The sequence below is a fragment of the Hydra viridissima genome, unplaced genomic scaffold (genome assembly GCF_058129835.1).
Source record: "Hydra viridissima isolate aposymbiotic clone 2 unplaced genomic scaffold, HvirCarnegie_v1 scaffold_8, whole genome shotgun sequence".
NCBI lineage: Eukaryota > Metazoa > Cnidaria > Hydrozoa > Anthoathecata > Hydridae > Hydra > Hydra viridissima.
The window spans coordinates 2,601,056-2,623,122 of NW_028324307.1; the positions used below are offsets into that span (position 1 = coordinate 2,601,056).

Consider the following 22,067-nt stretch of genomic DNA (forward strand, 5'->3'; position numbering starts at 1 on the left):
ATTTGAAGTTCGGTTCTTGCATTCCACCCTAAGTATTCTAAAACTTGCTAATCCTACTAAGTTCCTAGTAAGTACTCGTCACGAACTTACTAAGTTTTAGTAGGAAACTTATTAAGTACTTAACAGGATTAGCCGGTTTTTTTTTTCGGGTTGCAAACTTCTTTATAAAATTTTTTAAGTTTGTATGTCAAATTTTTTAACCATTATAAATTCAATTTGTTTCTAATGACTTAAATGCATTATTGAATTTTATTCGTTGTTTATGGAAAACAAAACGTCGAGGCTTATAACAAAACCTCAATTAAACTTTAATGACGCACTCTTTACTCTTCTCAGTTTTATAAAGTTAAAGAATATTAAGAATATTAAGAATATTAAAATAAAGAATATTAACAACTGTGTATGAGTTTTTTGTTTACATTACGATAACATTTCTGAGAAGTTATAAAGATCGAACTTTCATTTCGTAGAATAATTCATGATTTACTTTATATACAAGTTTTCTTGCTAAAGACAAATAATTATTTCTGGAATTGTAAAACTTTACTGAATTTTTTTTATTGGAAATAAATATTGCTTTTAGATATTCTGAAAACGTATTATTTAAAGACATAAAACGGTGAGTCATAATGTAAAAGTGTGTGCAAATATATGTACAATATCAATATATTTCGTGTTAACTAGAATCTTAAAAAAAAAAAGCAAGTCATTTCATTTACAAATGAAATATATGCATAAATAAAATTGACAAATTTATACATTCACATTGAAATAAATTGTTTTCTTCACAATTTTCTAAGGAAAATCATTAAATAAAAAAACATTTCTAAAACTATTGCTACTTTCGAAGTAGAAAATTGTAAACTTTAATGCAAAAATATTTGAAAAAATCCCTTTACTTGGTCAAGAGTTGAGAATATAAAAGTTTACCCTGGTTGTACGTTTAGAAGAAGAATAAATACTTCATTAGTTGTATCTCATGATTATACATTGTACTAAATGTATAAACGATAAATAAAAAAAAATTTACAAAACAATGTATATGGTTTCTCAAAATATCGTCACTTGATGCAATGTTGATTCTGCATGTAAGTGATTATTTTCATTACAAATAATAAAGTAATCTCACTGAAGTCAAAACTTTGTGTTTTTTCTTTTTGATTTTGAAATATATTTGTAATATCTTTTTAAATTTGCGACTTCTGTATTAAAGGCACGATACAGTTATTTATAATTTTCGTTGAAGTACTTAACAAATAAGGTTATGTAGAGACCGCGATGAAAAAGTCTGACTCGCTTACATATTCGTGTTGCAGTCGAAACTTTTGCTTTTGAGTTAAGTAAGCTTTCACGTTAACAGCAAACAGTTTATTTAAAACGACAAAAAAATTCCAGCATCAACTATGAATACTATTAAAGATAATACTGGCAATAAGGAAATGGGGTAATTGAAAAAAAAACAAAACAAATTTCAAATAATAAAATAGATCAGAATCAAACTCAGTCTTTGTTTAAATTTAATCTAAGTTTTAAAGTGAGTGATGACTCTTTAAACACAGGCCTAATAAAGTTTTATCACCCGTTAGATATACAGATTTATATATTTGATATCAGATACAGTTGGTGTGCAATAAAAAATCGGATTTGTCCGTATAAACCCCAAAAAAAATCACAAGACAACAATTACGAGATGTTTGTTACACACACACACACACACACACACACACACACACACACACACACACACACACACACACACACACACACACACACACACACACACACACACACACACACACACACACACACACACACACACTCCGTACAAAACATCAAAAGCTTTTGTGATAAACGTATATCCGCCTCAAAATGTGAGGCATTGCAAATTTCTTAATGAAATCTTTTAAATTTGGGGGTCAAAGTATATAACCATTTTAAATTCGATTTGTTTTACTTTACTAAATTCGATGTTATTTTACTTTTTTCGTAATTAACGGAAGACAAAAAATCGGTGCTAATTTATTTAAACATCGATCAAACTTTAACGACGCACTCTTTACTCTTCTCCTCAGCTTAATAAAGATGAAAAAATCAGAAAAAAAAGTGAACAACTGTGTAGGAGAGTTTTTGATTTATCTGAAAATTTCTGAGAAATGAGTTTCTGGGAAGTGATTAAGATTTTATTCTCATAATAATACAGTGACATTATAAAACACAAATGATTTATTTTCATAAACAAGTTTTCTTTCTAAAGACAAATAATTATTTCTTGGATTATAAAACTTGACTGAATTACTATTTTTAGAAAAATTATTACTTTTAGAAAAAAAAAAAGTTGTTCAAATAAATTGGGCGCTGCAAAATCTTTGCGTTCTAACAACAAATAACGGTGAGTCATAAAATAAAAATGTACGTAAATATATGTAAAATTTTTTTTAAAATTGTGTTAACAAGAATGTTATAAAAAACATAAGTCATTGCAAATGTTTATTCACTAATAAAATATATGCATCAATAAATTTGACAAATTCACATTTATATAAACTGTTTTCTTGACATACCTAGCTAACACAAAACGTACAAGAAACGTTCGTAGAACGTTAGAAACGGTCGGGCACGTTCTATGAACGTTCTAAAAACGTTTCCAACGTTCTTTGAACGTACTTGAACGTTTTGCGTTAGCTGGGTAATAATGTGTAATGAAAATTATTTATTAAAAATATATTTCTAAAAGCTATATAAGTGTTTTTTGCAAAAACACTTTAAGAAAAACCTTAACGTAGTCAAGAGTTCAGAGTATGAAAGTTTACCCTGGTTCTACGTTTAGAAGAAGAATAAATACTTCATTAGTAGTATCTCATGATTATGAATTGTACTATCATAATGCCATTTTTAGCTATAGACAAATTCCAAAGAAATTTAAAAAAAGTTTGTCAATCTTGTCTTAGATTTGGTTCATTTTTATCTTATTTGTAGTCTACAAATTATAAATACAAAAAATTTACCAAAAAATATATATGGTTTTTCAAGTATATCGTCGCATGATGCAGCATGCAAGTGATTTTATTCAAAAGATTACAAATATTTTGGTTAAGATTAAGACTTACTGAGTTCAACAGTGTGGTACCCAGCACTTGTCATCTCTCTTTGTACATCTTTATAATCTTTAGCCAACAAAATCCATCATAAAAACTTCCAATACAATCCATTTTTTAAATATTTAATGAAATCTCTTTATTAATTTTGTTTACTTGAATATTATTGAATGATTCAGTAATTGCATCAGCTCTTGTTTTTTTTATAACTTATAACTTTTATAAATGATGATATATTACATCGCCAGAAATTAATATACCAGGTAATTAACATTTTTTCTAATTTTGATCAAGTTTGGTCCATACCCCTCTTTTGAAAATGGCTTAAAACAGATTCCATTTATCTTGTCTATACAAAAGGAGTGCATTAAATTAAAATCCAAAATCTGCCAAGTAGTTATTCGTTTTAGACTTTCGTTTAACAGCCTCACCAATAACTTCATAGGGGATTTAACCATGACTTGAAGAGGAAAATACCCATTAAGAATTTAGAACAAAATCTTAACTGTAACAACAAAAATTGGTAAAGTTCATAAGTTGTTAATTGCGCTGCACAGTGATTGGAAAAGTACTTTACACATGATACATCAGGTTGATTTTCTTCGATAGATCTAGTAACATCTTAAATTTTGTAAACAAACCTTTTGTTGTGATTAACATCTTCTGAAATGTGACAAAAAGATTTTTGATTGAGAAATATTTTGTTCGTAAAATAAGACCAGAAATTTTCTAGAGGATTTAGATTTAGTGAGTTTCATGACCAATCTATTCAGACATTTGCAAGGTTCTCAATAATCCATTGTGCCGCCTTGAAACAAAGTCGTGTTTTTTAGGCACAGGGAATAGCATTTTATTATTCATAGCTTCTTCATAAACTGGTAAAAAACTTTTAACATAATAATTATCGCTTACTGAGACATTTTTGGGTTTAAAATGCCTTCACTTTTTTTATTGTGCTGAAACTTTTATGCCTCTTTATTTTTAATAGAATTTCTGTAAGTAGTAAAGCTAAATAACTTAAAATCCATAATAACATTTAAAATAAGATTTGCACCACAATTTTAAAAGATAGTCACTGCTGATTATACACAACTAACAAGAGCTTTGTTTCTTTAGGGTCCCTTCAGGGCTAGCCCTAAAGCGGCTAAAAAAAAAGGCCGTTGCTACTTAGAGCGCAATGCGCTCTATGCAGCCATATGCTACTCGGAGCGCAGTACTTTGTACGCATGCGCTAAATTTTTTTAAAAAATCTTGTTGATGTTAACCCTATCCCTATCCCCATCCCTATCCCTATCCCTATCCCTATCCCTATCCCTATCCCTATCCCTATCCCTATCCCTATCCCTATCCCTATCCCTATCCCTATCCCTATCCCTATCCCTATCCCTATCCCTATCCCTATCCCTATCCCTATCCCTATCCCTATCCCTACCCTATCCCTATCCCTATCCCTACCCCTATCCCTGTCCCTGTCCCTATCCCTATCCCTATCCCTTACCCTAATCACTTATCTAACGAGCTTTATTGTGAAATATAAACCGCACTGTTATAATAAAATAATTGCGGATGCGTGTACAATATTGCGCTCTAAGCAGCTTATGGCTACGTAGAGCGCATTGCGCTCTACGAAGACACTTCGAAAAAAAACCACACTTTACTATTCATCCCGTATGAGTAGTAAAGCGTAGTTGTTTTTTTAAAAAAAGTAATATTCAATAGTTTTTTAAGCTAGTAATATTCAAAAATCATAACTTACATAATAATATTTATATAAATCATCATTACATGATACCTTTAATTATAAAAGTTATTTCTAAGTCTTTTGCTTTTTTTTGTCAAGGATCTTTGCTTTCACTGTCGTCTTCGTTTTCACTGTCGTCTTCATTTCCTTAATTGTCGCCATCTTTACTCTCTTCTTTGATCGAAACTTGAAGTGTATTTTTCTTACAGCGCCACAGATGACCACCAAAGCGATCTCTGGTGTTATTAAAAAATTGTGCTACTTTCAATTCTATCTCTTCAAACGTGGTACCAGGAAATAAGAAAAGAGTTGAAGCTATAATTATTTAAATACTTATAAAAAAAAAAAAGAAGAGAAAAAACATGTAAATAAATAAAAACTTAAATCTGTAATTATATAATCAATTACTATAGTTACATCTAATTATATGGATTCGCATGTTTTAGAGATTTTATTGTTTGATTTAGTCCAATTGACAATATAAATAATATCTGCATATAAAAAGATGTTAATTGTTTTACCTTATTTTATTGTCTCAAGTCAAACACCACAAATCAAATTGTTGACTCACAGTCAGACGGATTCATATTTATACAACTTTTCACAGTAAATGTAGATGATATTCACATTTGAGCTGATTTTTCAGAATATCAAAAAATTTCTGCTTCCCATGTGTTCCAGACCTATGATCTTCTGCTGTAAGTCATGCACTAGCAATTTGTTAAGCACCTGTGAAATGTGCTCATAGAGAGTCAACCTTGCTTCATGCTTCATCAATGTCAACTAAAATGATCAGTTAACAACTTAAATGTATTACACCATGATTCATACTATATTCCCTTGCCAAGGCTAACACATGGCTATACTTACATAATCAGAAATTGCGTATGAAAACATTCTGATTAACATGATCACTTGCAACATGTGCCTCCAATCTTCCCTGTCGCTGCTCAAGATTGGTCAACTTAGACTAGATTGTATTCAGTTCATCAAGAATGTACGCACTCATAAGAAACTGTCCTGTTGTAACAATCACAATAAACAATATACTACTTAAAATATAATACTGCTACCATTCATTTTTTATGTCAAAACATTTTTAGGATAAATACTTAGCCCCACTAATACAAAACATTCATATTTTTTGTTCTAAACTGTTCAACTTTAAGCCAGCTCCAAATACCAAGTATACTATCATGCATACGCAGTAAATTTGAATCAGAGGAATCACAGAAACTTAACTAAAGTTACAACAAATATTATTTTCAATAGATTATATAACTTAAACAATTTGCAATTAGCCCTTGAAAAAAAAAGTCTATAGCAGTTTTGTACCATTATAAAACTAATACTTAGCTAATGTAAAAGTATATTCATAAGATATGAAATACATATTTTATATGTGCTCATTGGCCCATATGTACTCCTACATATGGACCCTGAGATTCATATCAAATCTCATCATTATTTATATCCAAAGGTTTTACAGCTTGGTGGCCTTATATACCCAGATATAAATAGTATTACTATAAATGCAGTTAAAATTAAGAGAAAACCTATACTTGAACAATAAATAGTTTACACCATACAACTGACTGAATATCTGACTGTAACATGCATGAAACCTATAAGAAAAAGTAAAAACAACCTTTAAAAAAAAATGTAGCAAAAAAAACACATTCATGAAAGAACAAATAAATCATCTCATCACAATAAACAGCAGAAAAATAACTTTTACATACGTCAGATAAATTAAGAGATGTTCTTATGCAGTCAGACTAGAATTAAATGAAAATGATATTATTAAATGATATTAATCTAACAATCAAATTTAGAAACTGATAACATACATTTATGTATGAATAAAGTCACATTAAAGAAGTTTGATAATGTTAATAACTTGCATTGGGGAGCGGAGACTGAGACATTCGAATTTTGTTTTCAGTCAAACTCAAGCAGAAGTATAACAGCTTTATATGAAGAGATGAAAAATGACACTTGGATTCTTCTTTACTTTCATAACTTTCTCTTAGTGTAACTTCACCTAAAAAAAAAAATTTTTTTTTTAAATAGGCTTTTTAGCACTATAAGGTACAGCAATGTATGAATTTGTTCAATTACTTTGACTAATTACACTTGGTAAAAAAAAGCTGACAGCAATCTTTTTTGTAGTGTGTGTTTGGTGAGTATTTGTGTCAAAAACTAATAATTTAGATTTAACAAAGGAAATCCTAATTTACATTGATTGCTTTTGTGCTCTATTAAGTCATATTATCCAGTCATATCCATAGGCGTAGAGTTTTAGTTTTCCCGGATGGGGTATAAACTATTTTGTAGGAGTTGAAAATCTATAATAAGAAATAAAAAGTTTTTTCAATCGGCATAAAAATGTAATTTATTTTCTCAAGTAAAATGTGTTCATAGGTATAGAGGCACTCATCATAAACTCAATGATCAAATGATCAAGATCAAGAGTGTAGGCAATATCGCGATGGCGATTTAAAATAGCGAGATGATTCAATTGTTCCTGAGAAATTGTATAACGCAAATAAGTCTTTAGCCTACGAAGACAAAAATAAGAGCGCTCACACGTACATGAGGTGACAGACATACATAGTAAAATGTTTACCAGCTTTACAAACTCGGGAATCAGTGGAATTAATTGAGTAAGGACACTATCATGGTCTACAAGCTCATTCAAAACTGATTCAAAATCAATTAGTTGAATATTCTTGAATTTTGCATGATCCATAAATATGTAGCGATGGAGCTGTAGCCTTCTATAATCTTCAAAGTCATCATTGTAAAAAGCCTCAACGAATCCAACTTCCAAGCAATGACCAATGAGAAATTTTTCTACATTTGCTAAATGCTTAGTGGTCTCAGTGGATTCGAAACGGGTCGCGAGTCCCGTTATAACACAATCCAGAGATGCATAGAAAAGCTGGTAGTAGTAGTCCTCTGCAGTCGTAGCAAAGTATGGAACTCCACTTCCAGTAAATTTTGAAGTAATTTTACGTTTCCGTGGCATCTCTGGTTTGTCAAGTAAACTACATTCTGCTGCTACAACGACTGCATCCCATAAGACTTTGAAGCGAGTATCATCCCGGGCTTCTTTTAACACCCCCTTAAGCGTGTTGATTATATTTCTTGCTTCGCAAAAATTAGGCTGAATTATCAGAATGATTTTCAAAATCCTCTAACCAGTTGCAAATGGCGGAATAGTTACTCGTAATAGATATAATGGACGGTTTTCTAAGGGTACATTGAGTGGGGCAGAATGGCCGCAGTGATGTTCCGCTTTCTACATCCTCTACATTTCGAAATTTATTGAAACATACCAATCGTTTTGGAGATTCACGGGTAAATGCAATAGATGATTGCACTAAATTCATAACATTCCTGATCTCTGTTTAATTTTCAACAGAATCTTGTGCTACCATGTTGAGATTTTGAGCGCGGCAGTGCACGTAAAAAGCTCGCTCTTCTTTCCCACTCATTAAAGTCTGCAATCCATAGATACTTCCAGACATGTTAGACAATCCGTCAAAAGATCGGCCCCGAAAATTTTGAATCAACAGGCTAAATCAACACAAAACGTCCATTAAACAGCTTTTGAGGTTCTCGGTTAGCTAAAATCCCATTAAAAGCTCCTCAATTTTAAATTATTCATTAACACGTCGAATGCAGATCGAAACTTGTTCTTTCGCGGACATATCCGTTATTTCATCGGCCATCAAACTATAGAATTGTGATTCCCTTATACTTTCGCATAGCTTACGAAGTGTTGTGTGAGCAAAGTCTTGTAGGATTTCGTTTTCAATTTCAGGCGAGAGACACTTTTGCTTCTCAGGACGATTCAACCATTTCTTCAGTTCCAGAGGATCGTCTGCGCGTAGTTTGAGTAGCACGCAAAAGTTTGAATTATTTTTAACCTTTCCACAAATGGCATGGCCTTTCGTCCCCTAATACATTAAGAAGAAACATTTAGTTATCCAGTAAATGAATTTAATGATTGATAGTTAATCTAAATTTTTACTTAAAACTCAATGTGTTGTTGAACAATTAAAAAAAATTTTTGATTAAAATGATTTTTAATTCAAAACTTTTAAATAATTAATTCAAGTAATACTGCCAAAGTTATCAAAGAAAAAAAATACTAAACGAACGTTTAACTCACACAACTCTTTAGTTTATGTAGTTCCGTTAATTTGCTTTTTGTTACGTTTTTACAGATCTCAAACTCCCTTGAAATGCATCAGAAGCGTGGAATTTCTGAAATTCGAAAAATAATATAAACTTTTGAAAGCTTAAACTTTTGAAAATCACCATAGGTATCTGCAGAAATACTACAATCGTTTTTAAATTGTTATATTTGTTAATGTTTAAGTATACTATGGTTTTTATTTTTTAAATATTTTTGAAAGCTTGATGAATTTTCCCGGGTGGGGCAAAGCCCCAGCGAAAATTTCCGGATGGGGCTCGAGCCCCCGAGCCCCAGCGCGTTCTACGCCTATGGTCATATCATTAAAAATAGAAGACACACTACTATCAAAGTTATCTTGCATTTGGGAGTGGAGACTGAGATATTCGAATTTTGTTTTCACTCAAACTCAAGCAGAATCAAAAATAGTAGGCACACTTCTATCATAGTTATCTTCACCAATTATAACATTCTCCTCTTCTATAACAGGCTCACCCTGTGTCATATAATTGGAAGATTCTCCTAAAATAAATATATTTGACCGAAAGCTTTTTTAAAAAGTTGCAAATTAGATATTTTAAGAGTTAAGATAAATAAAAGGCAGTCAGACAAATATCTGATTGTCTTTTATTTATATTAACTCTTAAAATATCTAATTTTTTACCTTGATATTTTTAAATTATCAAGATATTTACCCACCTATTTGTATTGTTGCATTACCTTTTAATCTTGAAAAATCAAGTTGATTACAATGTTTTCTTCTTTCAGTTCTTGAAGCCATTTTTTATTTATACAACAAATATTTTCTTGCTATTATAGGATTACAACATTATTATAACTAATAATTCATTATAAATAGTTCAAACAAAAAATGATCATCATGATTAATGTCTATCAATACTTTGAAGCTTATGAATGGACAAAAATCTTCAGAGCAAATCTATTTTCTAGCCATGTAGCTTTCTCACATCAAACACAACAATTCAATTCTACATTTTTTTTCTTATACTAAAAAACTCTCCTCTACATAAGTTTTGCAAACAATTTATACTTATCAAAATACATAAAAATAATCTCGCAAATCGTGTCATAAATCTATCATAAATCTATCATAAAACTATCATAAAAAAAACCACTCAAACTATATTTACAATATTTAAAGAAACAACATTAATATATGTTTTAATGAGTTTCTTCTGCAAAATTCAATTACAAAACATTTTCATAAAACATGCTCTCTGAAAGGTGCAAAATTGTTCTGTTAAATTTTTTTTTCTAAGTTTTAAAATTCCAGAAAATTGAAGCAAATTATGGGCTAGCTCAAATTCAGCCCTAACCCGCTTTTTAGTAAGATCTGCCCTAAACACACCATAATTTGAAAATACTATCAAAAATATACCAATTTTGTGCTGAAAAGAAATGTAAACTAATATTTTTAAGGTTTGATAAAAAGTTATTTAAGAAAATTCGTCCTTAAAATACCCTGAACCACTTTGAAACCCTTAAGGGGCCCTTAAATCATTTTAAGGCATTACTTGGACCATATGCTAGATATATTGGCATAATAATCATTATGCTTAAAGCTAGAAAATGATAGAGAGTGATATAAACAGCTTTATTTAAAGCGTGTACACGAAATAAATGCGAAAGTAGAAAAACAACTAAAAAAAGTACTCCTCAATTTTTATTTCGAACTAAGTAATAATTTTAATACAATAATATAAGAAGATCAAACATTAAAAAAAAAAATTAATTATTTCTATGGGAATCTAATAAAATTTTGAGCTTTTGCTTTAGTGGTACCCATAAGCTTGCGTACAGAATAAGAATCAAAACTATTTGATTCTTATTCTGTACGAATAAGAATCAAATAGTTTTGATTATAAATTTTAAATACAAAATGATATTTTAATATCTTTAATGTTTCTGCAAAGCTTTTTTTTTTTTCTCAATTTCCTTTTAATAATAGCCCAGTTTACAATAATGAATTGAAGCTAAATCAGGCCAGAACACTTTTTGCGGCGGGTTCTTGCACTTTTTTGTTGAGTTTCAGAACGTTTGGGGACTTTTTGTGCTTTGAAAGAATGTGAAAATCCATATACTTTTTGCGCGTTCCCTTAGTGAAAGGCTTGGATTATTCTTAAAACTGTTAACCATTTTTCTAACTAGTTTAATATCTTTAAAACCTTCCTTTCTTCCACCACCAGATTTGCGTTTGATCGATTTTGTTTGAGAAAAGCGTTCAATAACACAACGGTGTATGGATGTATTTGCAATGATTTTGCTATTGAATTGTTGCTACTATTAGGATTTTGTAAATATTTGTGCATAATTTGTTCTCTTACGTCTTCTTCTTTTGTTATTTTTAAAACTAATTTCAAGTTAAATCCAAAAACTGACATATTTTTTTGAAACCACAACACGTTGTAAACAAAATACAAAACAATTAAAAAGATTTTAATACAACCACTGAAAAAAAATGGCGTGCTAATACTTTCACATTTATTTCGTGTACACGCTTTATTTTTTAAAAATTCCTTTAATTGAATATAAAAGCTGTAAAAATTTTGCTTGCTGACTTAATTGTCAATCAACTTTGCTTCAATTGAAATAAAGGTTTTATCCCTTTAGGATATTACATTTTTGAATTAACTATACATCCAATGAAAAATTTTAACAAATTATGCATATTATGCATAGAATCTCATTTAGAGTTACATCACTTTCCATTTTTGATTAGGCATATGCAGATAAAGCATCATTTCATAAAAGCGTATCATTATCACTGAGGTACCTCTGAATAAATGAATGTATCATAAATATATTCCCTTAAAATCTATTGAAGTTAACAGCACAGTCATACCCTATATTTTAAAAAACAAATTCTGACATGTTTTGCTTCCCTCAATGTCATTTTATAACATTTGCAGGATTTTGAAAAACTTTTAGATCAAAGCACTATTCAACATATAATGTAGTAATTTCAATACAGTATGGCTAAGTTCTTGAAAGAATTTTTAGCTGATTTGTAAATTCTTATTGGCTCAGCAGTTTTACAAACATTTTCCTTTACAACTTTTTGTATGTTGTTGTTAGAATCTTGTTAGAGATTTTATACCCGCCAATTTCTCAAAATTCGATAATGATTCATTAAATACAATTAAATTCATTTCAAAAATCTTTAGTCTCTAGGTTATTTTTATTTTGATGAAATCTGTTTTGTGAGAGTAGCAAACAATTCACCAACTAAGAGCCATGTATAGAATTAAACTTACTTTTTACTCTCAGACCAAGAGTTATACATATAAACACAAGCTTTTTTATTTATATATCTAGGATTCTGAAAAATACAAAAAACAAGCACCAAAACATCCTAACACGAGACAATAAATTATTTCCTTTGTATACAAATGATTTTAAAACTTTTAAATCTCAGTAAAGAAAGAAGTGAATTTTCAAAGTTTATGAGTTTTGGAATTCGGCTTTTTGGTTTTTAACCAATAATTTTAGTATAAGTTATTTGGAATAAATATAATTACTTTCATTTTCAGACATACAAAGTTACGAATTCTCAGAAAAAAAATTGCGAAGGCTCGCAAACGCTATGTTATTTTGTTTCAATCCCTCAAGACATTGTTTAGAGTTGCTATTTGATTAAAACCGATTAAATTCAATTAACAGAAAATTTAACTAACAATTTTACATATGAATACAAACATGCCTCATCAAATACCTTGTTGTTTTAAACGCGTAAAGAGTTCTATTATAATAAACTTCACAAAACTTGATTTATGTCAAAAGATTGATAAAAATTTTCTACTTTATCCATTATTATTCGTTTAACACCTAAAAACCAAATGCCGATGCTTAAAAGTTTATAAAAAGCCTAACAAATTGACATTTTTCAATAGTTTATTGTGTCACGATTGATATCAAAATTTTTTTACATCATATTATTAGCTTATAAAAGATTATCCCAAACTTCTTTGACAATGTTTCCTAAACCGTGTGTATTTTGCGGTCTACTTCTATCGATGGCTCACCCCACACATTTTCGATATTTAGCCTAGCAATTAGGCCGGGTGAATAAAAATGAGCAATTGCTTTTACTCAGTAATTGGTCAGCTTTACGTGAATAAAAACTTTAGGAGTTTTTCTTATATTTTTATTCATGTAAACCTATGCAATTTACTCAGTAACTGATCAACTTTAAGTGAATAAAAACTAAAGCAAAGTTGTTGAAGTTTTTATTCATATAAAGCTGACCAATTACTGAGTAAAAGCAATTGCTCATTTTTATTCACCCGGCCTATTGTCACTCTCATTGTGACAAATTACTTCATCTTGAATAAATTTAAAAACTGTTATACCATTCAACTATTTATTCTATCTTGTTTTCTTAAGTTTTTGACGGCATTTACTTTTTTTTTCTAAGCATCGGTGAGAAAAGATCGAAACATTATTTCCGTAGTTAGTATTTCGTCTTATTTAAAGACATTCGTATAGTAAAAACGTTTCGTTTAGTAAAAGCACTAATTATAACACTGATTATAGCACTGATTAAAGTAACAGCAATTAATATAATGATAGCCCTGAAAATAATGCCTGCACTGAATATAAAAATATTTCTTTCCTAAAAATACCTTCGATACTTTTTATTACATATATCCATTTTCAAATATCAAATCATACCGTACTCATACTAAGTAGACTTATGTTAAATTACTCATTACAAAGAAAGCTCTTTTTCATAATAAAATAAATCAATTCACGTTTTATCAGTTTGGGGTTTAATAATGCTTTTCCTTTAACACAATATTTGAAAATTTTGATTTAGTGGAGCTCTAAGAACTAAATCGTTTGATCTAATCTAGGCTCTTGACAAGGCTTTAACCATTTTGATTACTCGTTAGTAAAACTGGATAGTGTTGATTCAATTGACAACGAAAAGACACTTCTGTTTAATCTCAGGTATTTACTTTTGTTTACATAAAGGACTTTTGTTTACAATATTCAAAATATTTTTTGTTACAGTTTAGTTTATTTTAAAATTTTGTCGATTTCAGTTTTTCCTAACTTATCGCTCACTAGCATTTTACAGACTGCATCTTTTATCTTTAAAAAAACATTATAGCAGAGATGAAGAGTCAACTTTTATAAATTTAAAAACTTTTTAGTTAAATATTAGAAGTTTGATTAAGTTTAAAAGAAACTTAATTGTCCGTTTAAATGTTTTACAAAATTTTTCGATGAATAATTTCATGAGTTGTTGGAATATTCCATTAAGATTGTGTTTATTTAAAGAAAAACAGCCTGTTTAACTCATAAAGCTCTAACTCTAACTAACTCTAACTCTAACTCTAAAAGCTTGTTTTTGATTTGATATCATTTTCTTATTCTATTTTCTGCCGTGGCCTTTTTTTTATCACAATAATAAATTAGGACCCTCAAGGTAATAGTATATTTAAGGCATGATTACTCATTATAAATAAAATGTTTTATGTTAATTTACTTTTTACAGTAAGGTTTGGAAAAGTGCACAAAGCTTTAAAGCTATGTAAAGTTGTGTAGACACTGTAAAAGTGAAGTATTGAACGGAAATTTCGACAACAGTACAGAAGAGTATAAAGTTATCAGAATGGCATAGAAAAAATTAAAAACTGAATAGATCAAGTTTTCTGGTTTTATTTCTTGGCATTGGTGTTAGTAGCCTAAATTTTCCTTAACTTATTTTTAGAACTGGTGAAACACCGGCGAAACAAGAAAAACTTGCAGAGTGAACAATATTTTGCGATCTAACGAACTCATGAGTAACCACAAATTAATTTCTGAACCGTTTTGTGCTGCTAATAAAGCAGTTAACGTAGATAAAACATTCTTACCTTTAAGCAATCCTAAGTTTTCAATCAACGAAACTTCGTGCGTTCAATTGAATCATTTCAAACATTCTGTTAAATCATCTGAAGCTATCTCGTCTCAGTCGTTAGCTTCACTGCAAATTAGAAGAAGTGAAGCAAGTAAAACTGGTGAAACAAGTAAAATTTATATTAAAACTAATTTGTTGACGTCCGCAGAACACATCAGTAAACAAAAATTGATTCCTGAACAAGCCTGTGCTGCTAGTAGCGCAGTTATAGAAGATTTAAATAACCTATTCTTACCTTTAAGCAATCCTAAGTTATCGATCAACGAACCTTCGAGCGTTCAACTGAATCATTTCAAACATTCAGTTAAATCATCTGAAGCAATCTCGTCTCAGTCGTTAGCTTCACAGCGATGTAATGTTGAAAAACTTTACCGCAATGAACGAAGTAAATATCTCGAAGGTTATAAAAATGTTCCCAAGTCATCGGTATTTATGAAAGAAGGAACTGTTAAAAAGTTTGTCTCAAATGCAATTGAAACACCTTTTGGTTTTATCAAGAACAATGCCACGAATGATTCTGAAAAGAGTAATGATATTTTTTTCTCATTTCAAGATGTATCGTCAAATCAACTTTTTTTAAGAGATGATGATAGAGTTGAGTATCGCTTGTTGGTAAACAAAGCCACGCAAAAAATTAAGGCATCTAAAGTCAACGTAACCTATTTGTCTGAAAGAAGTGATACTCAAATATCCGACTATCTTGTTCAGATCTGCAACAATTTGACGGACGTACAAAGTGATGTGATAAAGTATATCTCATCAACCTGTGTGTGGAAACAACTTACCCAAATGGTTTCATGGAATACATCAAACGATTTATCAATATTGCTTATTCGCACATTGCTACATATAAGTTCTAAAGTTAAGACATTGAATGAGAGATTTAAAGAAGTGCTTGTTTCAGTAACACAGACATTTTTTTTTAAACCAAACCACGGCAGGTTGAAACAGCTTATCGAATCTCTTTGTGAAAACACTTTTAAAAATAGAGCGGAGCTGATATTGATTGAAAACTTTCTTGTTGTAATTGCAAACTCTGCTCCGAAGAAGATAACCGCTATTGCTGTTTTGATTAAAACGTTAGTAAAGAAGCAGGTCGTATCATCAGAGTTCTTGTACAAACTCGTAAAAGCATCAACTATAGGCTGTCAGACTTGCATAGGTGATGTTGAGTTTAAAGATCTGCCTCTTGTACTTTCTAACGATGAAATAGATGCTTCAGATGAGCTAGCTTTAAGTGATCTAAAGCAAGTTCAAGAGAAGGGCTCTTATAGGTCACCTGATGAGTACATAGACGTATATTTCCGATTGCTTCGAGAAGATTGTTTAGGTTTCATCAGAGAAGGCATATCGAAGCTCTTGAATGGAAACCTGGATGAGCAAGACATTAAAGTTTACAAGAACATATATTTACAAGGAATTTCAATAACTGATAACTTCCTCTGTTTAGCCCTGAAATTTGAACCATGCTTTAGAGTGAAAAACCTTGAGTTTACTAAGAATATGATGCAAGGCAACCTCCTTTGTTTGTCTTTTAATGGCACTTTTAAAGATACTGTGTGGTTAACGGTTGCTTCTCGTGATTATATCGGAAAACGAATAGTTGTTGTACAAATATGTGACGCGGTAGGAGATCAAGTCTCAGAAGTCAACATTTTGCATAGTTTAATGACAAAAAACTGTTCTACTGTGATGATTGAGTCGCCTGTATACTATAAAGCGTACCAACCAATATTGAAATGTTTAAAACTAATGGAGCCTGATCAAATTAGTTTTATTAGCGAATTGGTTAATCTGCAATACGGTCCTTTACCTGACTTTTTAAACCCGAACGAGCGTTTTGACGGTGGAATTGTTTATAATAGTGAAAAAGACAGACAAGTTACTTTGCAGACATTTTTAGATAGACGTTATAGCAGCGATAGTGTGTTTGACTCCAGCCAAGAATCAGCGGTAAAAAATGCTCTTCGAAACCGAATTGGGATTATTCAAGGACCTCCAGGTTGTGGCAAGTCATTTATAGGAGTTCAAATGCTGCGACTCCTACTGTCGATTTCCAGCTGCAAGAATGCAAAAGTATTAGTACTAACTTACAAAAACCACGCTTTGGATGAGTTTTTAGTTTCTGTGCTCAAACATTTCCCGAAAGAAAGCGTCATTTGACTGGGAGGAGGCTGCAAAAATCCATCGCTTAGCGAAATATCTTTGCTTGCATATAAAAGTAAAATTAAAATAGAAAAGACATTGTTTCAACAAATTAATGAACTTAAGGATGAAATGAGGGTTTTAAAACAAGAGATTGAAACAAAGTTTAAAGAATTAAACGAGTCGATGTCGATGAACAAAGAAAGCGTGTTGGATGACTCTCAAGTTGAGTCTTTAATTCTAACTTGCATATGGAGCGAAGCAAAAATTAATTTAGATGAAGTCCTAGAGGCTGCTGGGAAAGATTTTAAGGAATTTTTTTATGAAAAAGATCCAAGCATTATAGCAAACGAAATATTTAAAGAACGCGATAGGTACTCAAAAAGCTTTTCAATTTTGAAAAAAAAGTCATTAATGCATGGCTACCCAACTCAAATGTATTTTCCGGTCTGGAATCTAGGTTAGTTGGAGAAATAACGTCAAAGAATTTTATAATACAAAAAAAACGCATCAGTAATAAAAAAATGGATGACTTAGAAGATTTACAATATGTGAAGGAATTAGAAAACGAACGAGTTTCTGAGACCAATCAATCAACTAATGGCAAAGAAGATATTCTAGACGTAAACTACGCACTTCTTTCTCCAGAGGTGAATAATATAAAAGCTTTTTCTACATTTGCATTCCATGCAATTATTAAAAGCTACGGTGCTCCTTGTTCAGAAGATGTCTTGTGGGACTTATCGCCGGAAGAAAGGGCCATCTTGGTTCAGTTAAACATATATCAAAAGTGCGATTACTTAAAAAAACTGTTTCAAGATCTTACCAATCAATACAAATGCAAATGCCTGCAGCTTACTGAGTTACAAAATCAGCACAATGCCAACATATTAAAGAACAAGAAAATCATTGGAATGACAATAACTTGCGCAGCTATTCAGCAGTCTCTGTTGAAAGAAATTGCACCTGACATAGTTTTGGTGGAAGAAGCTGCTGAGATTTTGGAACCTCAGCTAGTGGCCTGCATTGGCACGTGGACCAAGTACTTGCTAATGATCGGAGATCATCAACAACTACGCCCACCAGTAGAAAACTATGTGTTGAAAAAAGACTTTAGTTTCGATATTTCGCTGATGGAGCGATTAATAAATAACCAACTGAAATATGAGACGCTGCACATTCAAAATAGACAAAGAGAAGAGTTGGCTGACTTGTTGAAAGATATTTACCCAAACTTAATTTCCAACACTGAGCGCGTTTCGTTAAACGAGAAAGCTTCTTGTATTGCGGAGTCTTGTTTTTTTTGGGATCATAAACACCCAGAAACCAGCGATCGCAGTTATTCTAATCCTGAAGAAAGCAACAGAGCTGTAAAGTTAGCGCTATATCTTATACACCACGGTTACAATCCACAGCAAATAACGATTCTTGCGGCATATCAAACGCAAGTGACTTTAATAAGATCGACATTAAAAGCTTATCTTGAAAAATATTCTCAGGTAAAAAGCATTAGCGATTATACCCAGGTAGAAAAGCAAGCGGAAATGTCCGAAGAAAGTAGCGTCAAAGTGCATACTATAGATATGTATCAAGGCGATGAGAACGACTTTGCAATAGTATCACTTGTACGCTCAAACGATAAATCAAGAATTGGTTTTCTAAAAGACATTGGTCGAAGGTGTGTAGCTCAGTCAAGAGCCAGATGTGGAGTTTATTTTATAGGGAACGCCAACATGTTTAAAGATCATTCCACTTGGAAAGAGTTGATGAATAAACTTAACTTCCAAAGGAGAATAGGCGAATCTTTACAATTGATTTGTAAATATCATAACACAGCAAAGTATTATGCGAAGGAAAGTAAAGATATCAATTTTTCAGGCTTTTGCAACTCTCCGTGTACTTTGAAAATGCGCTGTCAAATACACGAGTGCAAAGAAAAATGCCAACCTTTACATTCTCATTCCATTTGCACATACGTGATCCAATTCACTCATCCTAAATGTGGGCATCCTGGACAAAGAAAATGTTTGGACCCGCCTGGTATTTGTAGTTTCAATGTTTCAGCTACTTTACCTTGTTTACATTTAGGTAATAAACCTTGCTTTAAAAACGTTTCAGAAGTAAAATGCAAGGAAAGATGTACTAGAAAGTGTAATGACGGCCATGCTTGCGATGACCATTTATGTTTCGAACATCACACTATTTCAAAATGTTTTACTTGTGATAAAATTGCTGAGAACATGATAAAGATGAAACGCGATGAAGAGAAAAAACTTCGTCGGCAAAATATTAGGATGGTACAAAACGAACTTAGAGAATTAAATTCGTTAAACAAACACTTTATACAAAGAGATGAGATTTTCCCTACCGGTGAAACCGCCTCAGAGTACCTAACTGTCTCTGACATGGTTTCAAAATACACCCAACCTGATCACAAGTGGTTTCCTACAATTAATAAAATAGAAAAAGTCACGAACATCAAGCTCAAAATAAAATGGTTAAACGCTAAAAAACATCTTTTTGATCCAGAGCAGTCATTTTCCTTAAAGTTCCACGGAACTGGAGACGAAGGCATTATGGGAATAACTGAAGAGGGGTTTCGATTGCCAACAAAAGGAAATCCAATGTATGGATTTGGAGTTTATTTCGCCAGTGATTCGTCTAAAAGTGCCCAAGAAATGTATACTAAAGGATCGAATAAGTTGCTATTATGCGAGGTACTTCTTGGAAAATCATTTACTGTGGAAAAAGCTTGGAACGATGCTTCTTTAGAGAAATTGCGAAAACACAAGTGTGATTCGTTATTTGCCCCTCGTAATACGAAAAACACAGGTGGAGTACTTTACGACGAATATGTTATATTTAATCCAGACCAAGCGTTTCCCAAATATATCATTCACTATACTTCTTCTAAACTAAAGTATGATGTTTCCTTTGGAGAAGTGAACTTTTCCTCTGGAAAAAAAGTAATAAAACCCCATAGATGTATTGATAAAACTAATGAATTAGACATTCATTTCAGCATGGTTGAGTCAAGATTTTATCGTTACATGGGAAAGTCCCACAATTACCATATTACTCAAGTTGAATTTTTTGAACACTTTAAGTTAAAAACGCAGTTTGAAAAGAAGCATCAAGAATTTAAAAAAAAGTACGGGAAGAAAGATGACAAATCAAAAGTGATCTTTGGATTTCACGGTACTAAATCATATGAAAACGTAGAAAGCATTATGAACGATAATTTTAAGCCTAGCGCTAATGGTAAATTTGGTCCAGGCGTGTATTTTTCAGAAACCACGTCATACACATTTAATTACGGTGGTTTGAACCATCTAATACTTGCACAGCTATTGCCAGGAGAAACTGAACACTGCAACGATGTTTCTTGGAATGCAAGCAATGTTAGATGTGATTCCCGTGGTGGTTTTCTTCAACCTGATGGTCGCTATTTGGAAATAGTAATACAAAATCCCGATCAAATATTGCCGTGCTACGTTGTTCACTTTGAACAAAAGTTGCCCAACACTTGAGCTCTTTAGATTACTGCTACATTCACTAAAGGTGTTCAGTTTCAATTAATAATTTGTGAAATTTTTTTCATCAAAATATGTCTATATAAAGCATATCAAAAATAAATGAGTTATTATAATCCTTCTTTAAATTACATAATGTAGCAGTAAAATGACTTAAAGTCGGGCATTTCGAAAAAAAAATTTAGATCTTAAATGAACAAATAATACTCATAGCATTAAATATTTGGAGAAAAGAATTGATAAAACCGTTATACAAGTTTTTTTAAGTTTTTGAAGCTGTCCTATTTCTAAATGAATTTTGCTTGCTGTATTCGAATATAATTACATAATTTGTTGGTGGGCATATTCTAATCAACTGCATCAACAGCAACCTCCTCAAAACCATGAGGACAATTGACGAGAATGTCAATGCGTCAAAAAAGAATATCAAAAGGGTTTTAAAAGTTCATGTTGGTGCCAAATTTCTTCGTCATTAGTGATGAAAAAGATTTGTTTTAATGCAGGATTGGGAACTCTGCTACACAACAAACCTGGTCCAATTTAGGCTCCACCAAGACGTCGCAATTCAGTTTAGCATACTTGATCCTACTCACCTACTAGAGTATGCATGTATTTTGCTAAAGATGTTTTCTACTTTATTTAAACTGTTATCGAGCAGTAAGCGGTATTTTATTGAAGACTTTAGTTTAAATAAAACTTATTGTTCATCCGCAATGATTAAAGATGCTAAACATGGAGAAGTTAAAACTGAAAAAATAATTTATAAATCATTATTGAGTGCAAAAAAATTTGGTTTTTTAATACTTACGGACTTTCATGATAAAACACTAACAAAAAAAATGAAATTTTGGCCTAAATAGTAGTGGGTGTGAGCAAAAGTTATGAATGCATCTTTTTTTGCATTCATAACTTTTGATCACACCACTCTCTGTAAACACTCTCTGTAAACACTCTCTGTAAACACTCTCTGTAAACACTCTCTGTAAACACTCTCTGTAAACACTCTCTGTAAACACTCTCTGTAAACACTCTCTGTAAACACTCTCTGTAAACACTCTCTGTAAACACTCTCTGTAAATGCAAATATAACTTTAAATAATGAATTAACGAATGAATTAACGATTTACAATAAACGAAATGCTAACAAATGAATTAACGAATCGGTAAAAAACTTTGATTTTTTGGAATTATTTACAATAATTAACTATATATAAAAAAAAAAAAACTTTGATGTAATAATAGTAGGACTGATTTTTTTTATGTTATAATGCAAATAATTAAAGTTTCAAATAATAATAAAACAAAACTAGTTTAAAATAATAGTTTAACAATTCACATTTAATTGCATTTCCCTGGTTTATTAAAACGACTGTTCGGTATAAAGTAAGGTAAAAGAATGCTGTTCCGTGTATTCTAGACAATA

At 31.2% G+C, this 22,067-nt stretch overlaps 2 protein-coding genes across 9 annotated transcripts; one reads left to right on the plus strand and one right to left on the minus strand.

Moving 5' to 3' along the window:
- Window positions 1-466: 466 nt before the first annotated feature.
- LOC149884507 (NFX1-type zinc finger-containing protein 1 homolog) lies at window positions 467-20,754 on the plus strand. The gene is made up of 6 exons (XM_090094498.1): window positions 467-619; window positions 2,324-2,389; window positions 13,915-14,011; window positions 14,778-17,124; window positions 17,203-17,393; window positions 17,486-20,754. Exons 4-6 carry the CDS (start codon window positions 14,847-14,849, stop codon window positions 20,639-20,641), a joined length of 5,625 nt encoding a protein of 1,874 aa, XP_089950624.1. The 5' UTR covers window positions 467-619; window positions 2,324-2,389; window positions 13,915-14,011; window positions 14,778-14,846; the 3' UTR covers window positions 20,642-20,754.
- On the minus strand, window positions 5,244-9,852 carry LOC149884508 (uncharacterized). 8 transcript variants are annotated; one of them, XM_090095309.1, is made up of 5 exons: window positions 9,740-9,852; window positions 9,017-9,111; window positions 7,466-8,801; window positions 7,077-7,184; window positions 6,746-6,880 (listed from the first exon to the last, which is right to left on the minus strand). In XM_090095309.1, the coding sequence occupies exons 3-4, from the start codon at window positions 7,865-7,867 to the stop codon at window positions 7,116-7,118; spliced, it is 471 nt and encodes a 156-aa protein (XP_089951435.1). In that variant the 5' UTR covers window positions 7,868-8,801; window positions 9,017-9,111; window positions 9,740-9,852; the 3' UTR covers window positions 6,746-6,880; window positions 7,077-7,115. The 8 variants fall into 8 exon arrangements, 7 of the variants coding, with proteins under 7 accessions (XP_089951433.1, XP_089951430.1, XP_089951429.1 ...); XM_090095307.1 differs by having other exon boundaries at window positions 5,244-7,184; XR_016454820.1 differs by having other exon boundaries at window positions 7,077-8,801.
- Window positions 20,755-22,067: the final 1,313 nt, after the last annotated feature.